At 47.2% G+C, this 15380-nt stretch overlaps 1 protein-coding gene, 1 long non-coding RNA gene and 1 pseudogene across 4 annotated transcripts in view; 2 read left to right on the top strand and 1 right to left on the bottom strand.

Moving 5' to 3' along the window:
* The window catches only part of LOC102116247 (uncharacterized), a 30085-nt gene extending 20508 nt beyond the window's left edge, over window positions 1–9577 (top strand). Inside the window, exon 4 of one of the 3 annotated variants that reach the window (XR_012421209.1) lies at window positions 6100–9577. This is a non-coding gene — a long non-coding RNA (uncharacterized lncRNA). Of the gene's footprint in view, window positions 1–560; window positions 966–6099 lie in introns of those variants that run through there. The other 2 variants (XR_006691057.2, XR_282634.4) reach the window with 2 other exon arrangements.
* Window positions 6520–9170, bottom strand: SP5 (Sp5 transcription factor). The gene is made up of 2 exons (XM_005573439.5): window positions 8944–9170; window positions 6520–8249 (listed from the first exon to the last, which is right to left on the bottom strand). The coding sequence occupies exons 1-2, from the start codon at window positions 8992–8994 to the stop codon at window positions 7104–7106; spliced, it is 1197 nt and encodes a 398-aa protein (XP_005573496.1). The 5' UTR covers window positions 8995–9170; the 3' UTR covers window positions 6520–7103.
* A 425-nt stretch (window positions 9578–10002) lies between the features above and the next one.
* LOC102115896 (uncharacterized) lies at window positions 10003–12023 on the top strand (annotated as a pseudogene).
* The last annotated feature ends 3357 nt before the right edge of the window (window positions 12024–15380 follow it).

Genomic DNA, 15380 nt, shown 5'->3' with positions numbered 1-15380 from the left:
GGGATTATAGGCATGTACCACTGTGCCCAGCTAAAATAAGATTTATTCAGACTTTTTGGCTTACAGATGTTAGCTCTGAGGCATTTCAGCTTTGGAACAGACCATAAGGATAATTCAAGTCCAAAGGTCCTTAAAGTCCACCACATCTCCTCTACAGCCTACTCATACTCACCTTTAGTTAAAAAAAACGAAAAACACAAAACACAAAATTCCAAAAACCTGGAGTGAGGGAGGCACCTTCCTTCCTGGGGTCCATTCCAAATTTGAGAAGGTGCTCGAACCTTGCCTTTCTACTTCTACTCAATGACCCTATTTCAACCCCTTTTGATATCCTGTTTAGATAGGATATTCCCCACGTCTGTTATTCCCCATTTGGTTCCCCTGTCCTTATTCCTAGATCTCCCTGCTCCAGAAGCAAGGGGGCAGCCACAGCCCCACAGCCTCTAGCTGCTGGCTGCTCAGGGCACACAGGCTTGCTATTGACAAGTCTGAATCATGACTGACGAAGGGAGTGCTTTCTCTCTAGAAAACAATTTGGCAACTTTCTACTTCAAACCCAGGCTCACTACAGAATTTCTTACCATGATGACTTTCCTGGCAGTTGTCTGCAGTACTATCAAGAGACAACATGGACTTCAACGATCAAAAAGGGGAGAAAAAGGCTTAAAAGAAAAACAAGTCTCCATCAAAGGTAATAACCACAATGAGAAATATACATAGCTATGTGCTTATAGGTCTTAGTTCACATTCCCCCTTATTAAAATTATAGCTCAAGAAATAAAGGGCTATGTTTAATGACTTAGGTATATAAATATACTTCATTTGTATATTTTTTACTTACTAAAATCAAACAAGTATTACCTCAAACCATTATATTTTATAATTTTACTTTCAATTGCCATGTATTTTTCCTACTGATGTTCACAAATTCACAGGAAACATCAGCAATGTACTAAATAAAATATGAATTGAATCAACAAATAGAACTATAAATTTAATTCATGCACTTGTAAAATTTACACCAAAGAATACAAATGTCTATTAAAAATACAGTCAAGCATGGTGGCTCACACCTGTAATCCCGGCACTTTGGGAGACTGAGGTGGGTGAATCATCTGAGGTCAGGAGTTCGAGACCAGCCTGGCCAATGTGGTGAAACTCCATCTCTACTAAAATACAAAAATTAGGGCTGGGCGTGGTGGCTCACACCTGTAATCCCAGCACTTTGGGAGGCCGAGGTGGGCAGATCACAAGGTCAGGAAATCGAGACCATACTGGCTAAGACAGTGAAACCCTGTCTCTACTAAAAATACAAAAAATTAGTCCGGTGTGGTGGCGGGCGCCTGTAGTCCCAGCTACTCGGGAGGCTGAGGCAGGAGAATGGCGTGAACCCGGGAGGTGGAGCTTGCGGTGAGCGGACACAGCACCACTGCACTTCAGCCTGGGTGGCAGAGCGAGACTCTGTCTCAAAAAAAAAAAAAAAAAAAAAAAAAAAAATTAGCTGGGTGTGATGCCGGGCACCTGTAATCCCACTACTTGGGAGGCTGAGGCAGGAGAATCACTTGAATCCAGGAGGCAGAAGTTGCAGTGAGCCAAGATCGTGCCACTGCACTCCAGCCTGGGTGACAGGGTGAGACTCTGTTTCAAACAACAACAATAAAAAACCGAAACAATAGATTTAAACTACTACAGTTTAGAATCCTGTTGAGTTCTGCATTATTGGGAGCAAAATAAAATCATGGACATAAATACTTTGAGAAAAGCAAGAGAGACACATGACACAAAATGAAAGTTTCCATGCTAGAGATGGACATGAATATATAGAAGACATGTGACATCCACAAGTCAGAATGGAAAAGAAAGCAAGACATAGAATTTATAAGAATAAAACTCACATAGAGATAAGAGAAATGAGCTTTCATGGTATCTGATGTAGACTTTTAGGAAGTTGCCACCAAATATTTTTAAAATTAGGACACATTTTCCCAACCATAAGCATAAATGAGTTAGCCTTGATATTTGCCTCATGAATTGGGTAAAATTAAGCTGAGGGCCAGATGTTTTCCATCTGTGTTTTAGATTATGCTAAACATAAAATGATTAGAAAGCACCCATATATGACTGGTTTAACTATATGAAAAAATCAGATGACATGAAGACACTGCCTTAGACTTTAGAAAATTTTAGTGTATTTTGATGTCAGAATTTTGACAAGTAATGAAAATATTAGATGAATAGTTTTACTGTTAAACAAACTTCCATTTCAAAATAGGCATAATGAATCTTCATACTGCCAAAACAACTTTTTAAAAAGGGAAAGCTGCAGATTTTCCCGGTGGTATCAAACTGAGAGCTGGGTTTATTTACCCTGAATTAAATTTTGGTATTAGGTAGACAACCAAAATATATTAGTTAATGTGGGTTATTATGTGTTGTGCAGATACTACTATAGTTCATATGCATGGGTTGATTTATGAATTAAGTCTCAAATATCCAGTGGAGGATTATACTTTAGATAATTGCTGAAGACACGGAAAGAAAAGTGCATGAGGTCTAGAAAGGGAAGTCATCAAAATGTCAGCATGAAACTATATCAATCTTCATGTACAAATCTTCAATTGGTAATAAGTTGTAATAGCAAAACAACTGAGAAACTATCAGTCCATAGCTGTTTGATTACATCTTTGTTGAACAAATACCACTTATTCATTATAGTCAGGAACATTAAATTATTCCACAATGTCCATAAATTAATCTGAAACACTGCTGTCTCTGGCAACATATCAGATTCTTTAAAAATAATCAAGGAAGGAGCAACGGACATCAAGATCTTTATACAAAAATGTGTTGAGTCTGAACAACATCAGAGAAAAATTTACTGTCTATATTAAATAAATCACATGCCACACTAATCAGGTTACCATTATAGTGGTCCAATAATGAAACATGTTCTTTTGTTGTATTAATCTAAACATATATCTCATTACCAACATACATCTTATCTATTTTCCTTATTTTTTCCTACTCTATTGAACTATGTTGGTGCATAACATTTCAAAACTGCCCTGGGTCTCTTACTCTTTTAAAGTTCTCTCTATCATGCAAACCAGAAGAAGGTCATGATATTTAACAGAAAATTAATATCACTTGTTTTGAGTGGCCCTCAATTTGGGACATTAGCAAACTATAATTGCACTTACTATAACACAAAGCTTAAGGTTTGAATCTGATTCTATAACACAGGCTATTTCCCAGTGAGAATGGTCAACTTACCTTGACTTGTCATTATTTAATGTGATGAGCTAATGCAAGTAAAGTGGCTTGCAATTTTAGAGTCCCAAACAACTTACTAGATGTTTACATGAATTTGAAGTCATAGCTACAGCTATAAAAACATTCTGTGAAACAGTCATAGCAGAAATGAAATAAATAGAAAACACTGACGATGTTGCTTTAAACTAATACTTAAAACACCACAATATTAGAATAGAAAATAGTACATCTTGGGGTAAAAAAAACCTGACTTTTCTACAAATGTCATTGTTTCAAATAGGTTTCTGCAAGAGGCATTCTTGGCAAGATTCATTTTTTAATTGGCATGTCTTGTTTGATTAAGGTAAAATAATTTAAAAGAATATACAATATAAGGCAGGGCACAGTGGCTCACGCCTGTAATCCCAGCACTTTGGGAGGCCAAGGTGGGCAGATCATAAGGTCAGGAGATCGAGACCATCCTGGCCAACATGGTAAAACCCCGTCTCTACTAAACATACAAAAATTAGCCAGGTGTGGTGGCACGCACCTGTAGTCCCAGGTACTTAGGAGGCTGAGGCAGGAGAACTGCTTGAACCCAGGAGGCAGAGGTTGCAGTTAGCTGAGATGGTGCCACTGCACTGTAGCCTGGCGACAGAGCGAGACTCCATTTCAAAAAAAAAAAAAAAAAAAAAAAAAGAAAATATAATATAGTCACAAGATTTAAACACTAGTTGAAACTAGAACATGGAGATTACAGTTGTATTTTCTTTAACATTATTTACTTTCATTCATTATCAGAACTATTTAAAACTAGTGATCAGTTAAGGGTATTACTACACAATTTTTTCTTGAGAAAAGCAGAAAACTACAGTGTTAATAAATTCAGAAATGCACAATTCTAAATTAACTGATATTTCAATTTACTAATTTCTAATTTACTGATATTTCAATTTCTCCATGTTTCCATGCTCTTGCTCAAAATGGTCCAAAAACTGTTAAAATTAAAGTAACATCACACGAATTTTAATATTTTTAAAGAATGTAACACTCTACATTATATTTGCATGCTAACAAAACAGTTGCTTTAAAATCTACAATGTCTACTGACATTTGAGGCAATCATTAACATATTTTCTTCAATTAGTTTTTTAAACTTAATTGAATTGTGTGCTGGGATCTTTAAGTGAAACCTTGAATAAAGTTGGTGGATTAAACTTACTTTTTAAATGCTGCCTACTTTTTAAATGTTACAAATTCTATCAGATTTGCAGTGTACAATCAGCAAGCCTTTCAGTTGTACCAAGTTAAAGACCATACTTTTTCAATTTGCAGGTGCAATTAAGTAAAACCATAAGAAAGTTATTTTGTCATATAACTTTGTTCTGCTTTAAAAAATTGTATATAGTTTATCTAGTTTTTCCTCTTAATAACCACAGAGTTATCTATCTCCAATATCTCATTTCTTTAGATATTAAATTCCATATGCTTAACCAAAAAAATTATAAGAAAACTTTATCTTCAACACTTCTTCTGTTTGGATACTAAATAAATGATTGGCTCTGTCAATAATAGCTAGTAGACTCATTTTTAAATTGCTATTTTTCTTTCTCTACCAAGGTCATTCTTTTAGATGAAAGAATCATTTCAAATCATTTCAAAAAGACCAAAGCCCTTGGTCTTTTCACTCTCTAACAAGGATTCCTCTTTCCCAAAACTTTTCAAAAATCCTTTTCTGAATCTATAGTTAATCCTGGGGTATGGTTCAGATGGGAGTTTCTGTAACTTTTTAGGGAAAGGTGAGAGTTTCTGTAACTTTTCACATTGATTTATACATCAAAATGTGTAATCTTAATATAATGACTTAGATCTAATGATTTTGATTAAGATTACATATTTAGGTGTATATTAATGTTACTGCCTAGCAACTTCATCACTATTGCTTGCAAAACTGCCACACGCTTGAAAATTTAACCCAAACTCCTCTTACCAGGTGAAGAACCATGAAGACTCACATTCTAATTAGTCATTAAATAGTTCCAGTATCCGTTATTCTATGGCATATTGCCACTATGAATCTAATACTCATTTACTACCTTGTCCCAAGTTACAGAATAAAAAAATGCTATTTCTTAGGAGTATAAAAGTAATTTTCACCCGAATTATGTTGATGTTTGTGTTTTACTTCATATAAGAATTCAAGAACAACCCTCAAAGCTTTTAAGAACTGATCCTTCAGTTTGACTTCAAACAAAAGGCAAGGTAAAAGCAGTTTGTAAACTGTGAAATCCTATCAATTTGTAGACACTTCTACTATCATGAAAAGATTATTCGGCTCTATTAAAATTCGGCATTAATGATGCTAGCTTAACATGTTAATAAAATTTAGAACATTTTCTATTCTTTGCTAATCTTAAATCAGAAGATTTAACTGCTGATTAAACGTGCAGTTACAGGTTTAAAAACTCAAATATTAGAAAATATCAAGGAGTTAGACACTTGATAAAACATTTGTAAACTTCAAAACTTCAACTTTTAGAGAAAGGCGAGGCACCTACACAAAAAAATACCCTATTTCCACATTTCCAAACTGTGAGTATTCCTGGTTCTTCCCTGAGAAAATCTTAGACTACTTCAATGATTTAAAACATAATAAAATTCAGATACAAAATGGAACTAAACGTCCTGGCCTAACCAGAAATCCCTGGGTTGTTACTGTGAAATAAGACTTGTTAAGATTTCCACAGCAAGATTAAGAAGAAAACAAGCAAGACAACGCTGGGTATCGTGACGGGACTGAAATACAGGAGTAACGTCTGGCAAACTATCTTCTTGGTTTTTTCCCAGGTGAACAAGGGTCCCTTTTCTCTGTACCTCTCCCCAAAGTCTCACCTGTGAACAGACCCTCGCGCCTCTAATACCTCTCTTAACACCAGCATAGTTGTAACCTGTCCCGAGAGTACCAACAAATGGAAAGCCACAAGGAATTCGTGAGGTAAAAGCAAACTTGAAAGAGAAACAGTCTCGGGTGAAGTCCTAAGGCCGCAAGAGAAACTCAAGTTGTGATTGAAAAATCTTGCCCTACCTCTTTACCACAAAATGGAATTGCCTGCCTTTTTCCATTCCTGAACCCAACACATTTGCCCAGATTCTTCCAAACCAAAGAGACCTCCGACATAGGGAGACTATAGGAACCATCAAATTCCCGGTGAAACCCTACCCCTTAGTACAGCCTCCCAGAAGAAGAAAAGATCAAATGAGACCGGCTCAGCGGGGTCTTCCTGTAGTGACCCCTGAGTTAACGTATTTATTTTCACGGTGCAACTGCTGATCACTTTACAGAGACATATCATGCTGTAGCTCTGCATGGAGCTGAAGACAAAAGCAACATTTTTATTAATGTTATAATTATTATAATTATTTTTAACAAAGCTATTAAATAACCTGTACAAAGCCCAAACCGGTCCTAGCGAAAACCCGAGCACTATTTCAAATCTCCCAAGTTCCTTTCGCTTCATTTCAGCAGCATTTCCTATATACAAGGCCAGCCCAGGGTGGTCCCCCAAAACTGTAGGTCTCCCAGACGGTGGGAACGGTTTAGAGTTTGGAACCGCCCTGGGGTAAGGCAGAGCTCCCAATTATAACCCAAATGCCCCAGCACCAACCCTACCTCCCCGCTCCTGGGAACTAGGTCCCTGTGTCCGAGGGTAGGGGAAGCTGGGAGCCTGGCTCCATTTTGGGAGGCAGGCAACAGGGAGGGTCCGTCTGCTGAGTCTTCCCTCCGCCAGCTGCCCACAGGTCCCCAGATCTCCCGCAGAGGTGCTGGGAAGGGGGTCCACCTCCGGGAGGGCTCACAGGTCCCGCGGGTCCTCCCGCTTAACCCCGGCCTCAGCGACTTTGAGCTTCTTATTCTGGTGCGTCTTCACGTGCTTGGCGAGGTGGTCGCTGCGCATGAAGCGCTTGCCGCACTCGGGACAGGCGAAGCGCTTCTCGCCCGTGTGAGTCCGCAGGTGCCGCTGCAGCTCGTCCGAGCGCGTGAAGCTCTTCCCGCAGAAGAGCCAGTTGCACACGAAGGGCCGCTCGCCCGTGTGCCAGCGCAGGTGCGCCTTCAGGTGCGACGTCTTCCCGTACACCTTGCCGCAGCCCGGCACGTGGCACACGTGCTGCTTCTTCTTGCCCGGCTCCGCCTCGGGGGCGCCGCCCGCCGCCTGGCAGTTGGGGCAGCGGCAGCGGCGGCACCTCCTGGCCGTGGCCGCCAGGGGGGCCTTGGTCTGCAGCAGCGCGGCGATCTGGCTCTGGTACTGCGCAAAGTCCGACGGGCCCAACACCAAGCCTCTTTGCAGGGCGGCGGCGGCCGCAGCAGCAGCGGCCGCAGAGGCGGGGAAGCGGGGCGCGTGGGGAGCCCCGGCACAGGCTCCGGAGAGGCTGCTTCCCGGAACCCCGGAGGCCCCCGGTCCGGCCCCCGCCTGCGGGATGCTCCACCACGGGAGGTCGTCGGGGGCCGGGTTGGGTGACAACTGGCGGCAGGTGGGCGGCGGGGGCGGCGGCGGCGGCGGGGGCAGCAGGTTGGAGTAGCCGGGCGGCAGCGCGGCCTGCGCCGCGTAGGGCACGTAGGCGGGCGCGCAGCTGGCGGGCAGAGCCGCCATGCTCGAGGGCAGCATCTTGACCGGCGAGAACTCGTAGGGGTACGAGGGGTCGGCGGGGGGTGTGAGGGGAAGCTCGTGCGCAGCCCCGAAGGACGGCTGCAGGTGCGTCTTCTGCGGCGTCAGCCCCAGGCTGGGGTGCGGGGGCGGCAGTGCGCCTGGCGAGTGCGCCGGCATGTCGGCGGTCCACGGGTGGAAGAGCCTGGAGGGTGAGCCCAGCGCGGGGTCGTAGGGCACCTGCAGGAAGTCCGGGGGCGCCGTCGCGCCAGGCTGGCCGATGCGGCTACAGGTGGCGGCCAGCAGTGCCAGGGGCGAGTGCTTGCCCAGGTCCGGGGAGGCGCTGGGGGTGCGGTCCTGCATAGGCGGCGAGGGAGGGAGGAGAAGAGACAAAAGGTTAGCTCCAAGCGCGGACTCCGGGCCAGCCCGCCGACCCCACGCCCACTATTATACTGCCGCCACTCTTCCGTCCCGGCCGTCCCTCCCCCGCCACCGCACTCCACGCACGCACCCACCGGCCGCGGGAAACTTTTGGTGCCTGCACTACCTGAACGTGGGGCACGCGAGCGCTTCTTGCTAAACTACTTGGTGCACTGAGACGCCGTCCAGCCTTAGAGGAAGCAGGCGCAAAGTGGGAGGGGAGGCGTCCGACGGGCCGCTCCCGGCTCGGTGGTCAGTAAGAGTCGGGAAACACCCACAACCCCGCCGCCCGGCCACCCTCCCTCCCATCTTTTAAGCTCTCTTGTCCTCACTGCCCTCGCGCTCCTCCCCGGCCCGCCCCAGGCTGAAGTCAGCAGGAGGGCCCAGCAGGGTGAGCTCCCGTCCTGTTCTCGGCCAGCCGGGCACCTCCGAACAATCCCGGATCCACGCGTCCCTCCCGCAAAGGCCACACCGGATTAGGTGTGAAGTTGGCGTGGGTACCCCTAGGCCAGGCTCCAGCTGCACCCATCGGTTGGGTTCCCTTTGAGGTTCAAGGTGCAGGGAGTACCAGGAGAGATCCGGACGTGGCCTTTTCCACCTTTCTCCCGCCCCCTCCGGGCTCGGCCCTAACCTGGAGAAAGGCCTGCAGCGAGTCGTTCCGGAGGACGGCCACCGCGGCCATGGTTACGGCTTGCAGGCCGCTGGCTGCGGAGCGGGGCGCCGCCACCGAGGCATGGACACCCGAAGGCGAGGACGAACGACCGCCCAGCCTGCCTCCCCGGCGCCTGCTCTGCGCGCCGGGGCCCTCCCCGCCCTCGCCCCTCGCCGCGCCCCGCTCGCTAGCCCCGCGCGCGGTCTGAGCGCTTCAGGATCACCTCCAAGAATTTGATAAGGACTTTGCTGGGCCGCCAGCCAGTCAGAGGGAAGATTTATGGCTTTGAAGTTTGCCGCTACCCAATCATCAAAGAATAGAGGCTCTTTCAGAAGCGAAAGCAAATCCTTTGAATCCACAAAGCTCCTATGGTGTGTTTGTTGGTCTGGATAAAAGAACTGATTATTAGGGGGGATGGGAAGGGAGGAGATAAAGGCGGGACAATTAATGAAGTAATCACTATGTGGGAAATGTATATACACAAATAATTGGATTTTCCTGATCAAAGGGGGCCTTGCCGCCTGGAGACCCGCGCTTGGGTTGCTCGAGACACTCTTCCCGCCCTCCCAACCCCCCCCCCCCACACTTGCAATTAAAGATTTGCACCGAGGCAGCGCCCAAAGTGACAAAGTGTCTTTGTTATCTCTAGAAAAATCTGCCTTCGGCTTCCAGGCGCCGGACTTTGAGACAGGAAGGAGTGTAACTCTCCCCTGTATTTATTTGCACACCCTGCACCCTCGCCGCGCACTCACCCGCCCGCGCACACAGCGGACCCAAGCGAGGCCCCCGGTGGGGCGTGGGACCGACCGCGCCCGGCCTGGGGCGGGGCCGGGCGGCCGCCCAGCGCGGCGTTGGGTGGCGCGCACGCTCCAGGGCCACCCGCCTGACGAGCTACCGGGGCTCTCCTGTGACGTTCCTGCTGGCGACCTGGAAGTTTTCCTCAGGCCACAACTTTTGCAAAGTGTGGACCTGGGAAAAACACCCGCGCCGCGCATACCCTCAAAGCTGAGCTTGGCAGGACACCCAAGGCGACCCGTCATGCCCATCTGAGGGGGAGAAGCTGTGCTGTTCCGCCCCCTTCTCCCTAGGCCACCCTGGACCCCCAGGAGGCCCGGGCCGGGCTGTGGGGGGCCGAAAGCCCCAGTACCGCTGGTGATTTCTCGCTCGGAGCCCCGCCAAGGCAGCGCGCGCTCTCGCAAGCCTGACAGACCAAGAACTACTCGAAAAAAGTGAGGCGCGGTCTAGGAAGCCTGGTTGTTGTGGTTCCACAAACCACAAATCATATTAGAGAGAACCCCGAAGGGGGGAGAAAAGTCAGTACAAATTTGTTCCTGTCACCTTTGGAAACAAAAAGTTCCTCACCAGGCGCGGGGCGTGCTTTGCCATGGGCAGGGTCGCGCTTTCCGGGGCTTGGGTGATCCCCATCCCTCCCTGGCCGCTCACTTCCTGCCGAGGAGGGCCGTCTGCCTCCTCCAGGCCCAGGGCGCAAGGCGCGTCCTGCCCCGGTACTGCAGACCCCGGGATCACTTCCCCCGGGATCGCTTCCCCAGGGCGCGCGGGCCGGGAAGGAGGAAGAGATGGGCGGGGCGCCGAGGGGTCCTCACCGCCCTGGGGCATTAGGGGCGCGGAACCGTGTTGGAGGCCTAGCGGCCCCGGCTCGCGAGACCGCACTGCAGAGCTCGGCCTACTCCTTTCCCCCACCCACCTCCTGGCGGACACGGTCTCCACTCTCCAGGCCGCCGACCGTGGGGGAGCCCCTAATCAGCTCGCGCCCGGCCTCTCTGCCCGTCTTCCTCACGGAACCGCACCGCGACCGGGGACGGACGGGAGACGACGGACGGGATGACCTATCTCCCAGTGCAGCGTCAGAGGTTAGCCTAACTACAGCGGACTCGGAGTCTGGGCCGTATAAGGATGCCCTCCGCACTTCCATCAGGGGTCGGGGACGCGATGCCTCCGGGCCCACCTTCTCCCACGGGCGAGACTGCGGGAGAGAATATCGTACTGAAGACGGGTGGGCTGCTTGCGACCCAAAAACAATGGGTCCCTCGCACATCCTGCACTCGCACCGCGCCCTTCTCCCGCAATGAGCTGTCCCCTCTAGAACGCGAGCGGCGACCACAGAGCTTGGCCAACCCGATCTGGCTTCTGAAGATGAGATCAGCTGCTCTGGGAGCGGAGAAGGGGAGAGACCTTAGTGGTTTCATCGGAGGCGTGGCCGACCTGCTCCTTACCACGGTCCGGTCCAGGGTTTGAGTCTTGGAGAAGCGTGGGACCCGAGGGAGCCCTTTCCCGGATGCAAGTCAGAGGCCAGAGAGTCCCTTGGCACGCACTCGCGCCTGCACATGCCCGCACCGTCGAAGCGATCTGGTGCCTTAGCGCTTGTTTCCTATCTAGCTCCCTTGAGCTCTTCGAAGTCTCCTTTCCCAGGAAGGCTGGCAGGGCCTGGCTAAGCAGGATGGAAGGCAGCCCTTTTTGTTGAATCTGATAGCTACTTTCCCAAAAAGGCCAGAAGAGCCGTTTCACATCTCCATAGTTATAGGAGTTAGCTTTTTCTTCAAGATGCCCCCACTAGTCAGTTAAACCACCATCAGTGGGCAACAGGGTGAAAGTTAGTGGCTTGGTGGTTAAGAGCTCGGAGTCCGAGCTCTCTGAAGACATTTTTCCCGCCTTGACACTTTCTAGTTGGTGACCTTGGCAAGCAAGGTACTCAGCCTCTGTGTACCTCAGTTTTGCGGTTTGTAAAATGGGAGTTACAATAGTGCACCCCTTGTAGAGTGGCTGTAGGTTTAAGAGTTAATATATGCAAGGTCTTTAGGACTGTGCTGAGCGTACAGAAGGCCCTCTCTTGAGTGGTCGCAGTCGGCTGCTCTCGGCCTCATCTCCATTTGTGAAAACCCGCCCAGAGTCCGGTCCTCCCAGGCCCCAGCTGAAGTTTGGAGAGAGACTTTGCCGAATAGCTGTTTAGTCTCCCCCAACCCCCTTGGCCCTCGGAGCTCCTGAAAAAAGTTCTTAATGAAGTAATGTTGAGAGCGTCCATTAAAAATGCAATGCTGGGAGATCAAAGTACAATATTTATTTTAGAAATTTGTTGCAATCACCAAGAGATACAGGTATCAAGGCCAAATGTCAGTTCCATTACACAAAGCCCTGCGCCCGGGAAGAGCGTGTGGCTGCTCTGCCATAATGTAAAGAGACATCAAAGACCGAGCGCGCTGCAAAAGTGCGCAGCCGGGGGGAGGGAGCATGCCCGGGAGGGCCAGGCGCGCCCCAGACAGCGCGGGGGCTGCGGGGGCGGGGGTCAGTTCAAAGAGGTATCCGCTGGGGCGCGAGTTCACAGGAGGGAAGATTTAATGGGCTTTCTTTTGTTGGTGGGTGTGTTTGCGCACGGTGGACCCAGGAACTCCTATGTGGTCCTCCTGCCTCGGGGCGGAGATGGGGGTGGGGTGGGAGCTGCGAATGTGGAGCAAACTTTAACCGTGGCGGGGGGCGGGGAGGTTGAATACCAGTCTCCTGGCTGCGGCTGGCACAGCGGAGCTGCTCTCCAAGCAGCGGGGTTCCGAGGCTGGGAAGTTTGCATTGCAGTTTCTTCGCGGGCGGGCGGGCGGCGAGCGCCAACTGCTTGCCACCTGAGAGAGGAAGAGGCGGATAGGTGAACCCGCAGCGACACTTGCTCAGGGGACGGACCAGCTCTGCGCTCTCTGGGATTAACTCTGGGGTTGCTACTTCGAGCCCAAGCTTGGTACCTCGCCTCGGGCATTTTCTTGAAGCAAGAAGGGATGCACGGCTCTGGCATAAATCCAACTAGACAGTCACCCCTCTCCAGCTGATTTTTTAAAAATCTAGATATTATTTAGATCATTTCAGCAAATTCTTAATTCTTTGGACTTTCACAGTAAGATGTTTCTTAACTGGCTGGATCTCCCCCTTCCTTGCCAAGGAGACTCAACTTTGCAATTGCCTATATCTGCCTAGTTAAATCGTTGCTATACTAAAGGTTCTGGGAGGGTGGGGGCAGAATTATTTCCCCCGTGCTAATGCGGCACTGAATCTCAGGAGGCTGCACATGCATTTCTTCAGTTATCTACAACCAAGAATTCTCAGAGCAGTCCCTCGGCAGCCTTTTGAAGCTGTGCTAGAGCAGAAAGCTGCTATTGTTCTCATCTCTCAACAAGGAAAGGATCAAACTTTGCCTCTTCAATTTGAAAGTTTTTTTTTTTTTTTTTTTTTTTAATGGTGGTGGGGGGAAGGATTGCAATCTGATACTCTAAGTTAACTTTGAGGATTTGGAGTGGTCTCCCAGTTTAAGCTGCAGATCAAATAACAGATACCCTAATGCCTGCATCTCAAGTCGGGGGCACGTCATCATTAATAGGGTGGAGTAGTAAGTCACAAGCAATTATAATGTGGGTAACCTAGCCTGGTGACCGAGCTAGTTTACTTTCCAAGGAAATGGGACCATTTTCTCAACTGGAATCCTTGAATTAATTTTAAACTTAAACTTCTAAATTGAATCAGTATACAATACTGGTTGTAGAACTAGGAAGAATTTTTAAAAATCTAATTCTCCCTCATTTGATGGGAGGAGGAAACAGCATTTGTATGATACGTATCCTGCCTGCACAATGCTGTGATCTTCAGTTGATGCTCGATAAATGCTCATTGATATTGGGTGGTAGAGTGGAATTTTGTGTACCAACGTCATCTGTGTAATGACTGGTGCCGCAGAGCACACAAATGTAGTAGGAAGTCAGAGAGGATTGGTGAGGGCTGGAGTGGTCAAGGGAGGCTTTAGCAAGGAGCTGGGGTTTGGAGGAGACTTTCAGGACCCACAGAATTTTAACTAAATTTTAATTTTAGTTAATTTTAGTGCAAAGAAAGGAAGAAGGTGAAGGGAAAGGGATAGCAGAAAGAGAATTCCACTTCAGTGAGAAGTTGAACTATGATGAAGTTTTGGGCCTTTGATCTGTTGATGTGGACATGGTGGGGTCAGATTAGAGAAGTCAGAACCAGGAGTTTGCCCTCATGCTGTATACATTATAGTAGGAACTCCTCCTGAACTCACAATTGAATGTGAGTTCAATTCCATTTCTGAAAGCTTCTCCCCTAGAAGGGTTGGCTTGCAGAGTCTGGAAGGATAGATGCAAATGCAGTTACCTAGGTGTGAGATGGTGAAAATTTTGATTGGGAACTGGTGGTAGTAGTGAAAGGATGACTCAACATTTTAAAGGGGAAAAAGAGCAAAATTTGGTGACAGATTGGAATAAGACATTAAATAAAGGGGACACTCAAAAGGACTCCTCTTTTGAGCAAATGGTGCTGGGACAACTGCATATCTACATGTAAAACAATAACGTACACACAAATTAACCGTAATCATAGACTTAAATGTAAGAATTAAACTCTAAAGCTCTTAGAAGAAAACAAAGGAGGCTGGGCATGGTGGTTCATGCCTGTAATCCCAGCACTTTGGGAGGCCGAATCACAAGGTCAGGAGTTCGAGACCAGCCTGGCCAACATGGTGAAACCTTGTCTCTATTAAAAATACAAAAAATTAGTTGGGCATAGTGGCAGGTGCCTGTAATACCAGCTACTCAGGAGGCTGAGGCAGGATAATCGCTTGAACCTGGGAGGCGGAGGTTGCTGTAAGCCAAGATCATGCCACTACACTATAGCCTGAGTGAGAGAGTAAGACTCCATCTCAACAACAACAACAACAACCACCAAAAAAAAAAAAAAAGAAAAGAAAAGAAAAGAAAATGAAATAAAGGAGTAAATCCTCATGACGTTAGTTAGGCAAAACCTTCTTAGATGTGACACCAAAAGCACAAATGACAAAAGAAAAAATAGTTAAATTGAACTTCACCACATTTAAAACTTTTGTGCTTTAATGAACACCATCAAGAAAGTGAAGACAACCCACAGAATTGGAGAAATCCTTTGCAAATTATATATCTAATAAAGGAACCCTTGCAACTCAACAATAAAAAGACAACCCAATTTAAAACTGGATAAAGGATTTGAATAAACATTTCCCCAAAGGAAGATATACAAATGGCCAATAAACACATGAAAAGAAACCCAACATCATTAGCCATCACTGAAAAGCAAATAAAAACCACAGTGAGAGAAACCCTTTCACATCTACTAGGATGACTAGATTATAGAAAAGATAGTAAGTGTTGGTAAGGATGTGCAGAACTGGACCCCTCATACTTGCTAACAGGAATGCAAAATGGTACAGAAAACAATTGAAAATGTGGCAATTCCTCAAAATGTTAAACATGGAATTATAATTCCGCTAGGTAGATACAAATAAAATGGAAAATGTACATTCACATAAAGACTTGTACATGAATGTTCATAGCAGCATTATTCATAATAGGCAAAAAGTTGGAAACCTAAATGTCCATCCC

The sequence above is a fragment of the Macaca fascicularis genome, chromosome 12 (genome assembly GCF_037993035.2).
Source record: "Macaca fascicularis isolate 582-1 chromosome 12, T2T-MFA8v1.1".
In the NCBI taxonomy this organism is placed as follows: Eukaryota; Metazoa; Chordata; class Mammalia; order Primates; family Cercopithecidae; genus Macaca; species Macaca fascicularis.
The sequence above is the reverse complement of the archived record's forward strand: the minus strand, read 5'-3'. Positions and strand labels throughout refer to the sequence as shown.

Bases quoted from the DNA above. Each gene is read 5' to 3' on its own strand.
- SP5 (XM_005573439.5), bottom strand. From the start codon at position 8,994: ATGGCCGCGGTGGCCGTCCTCCGGAACGACTCGCTGCAGGCCTTTCTC. The intron at 8,250-8,943 runs GTTAGGGCCGAG...CCGCCTATGCAG, and splicing joins CGCTGCAGGCCTTTCTCCAG to GACCGCACCCCCAGCGCCTC.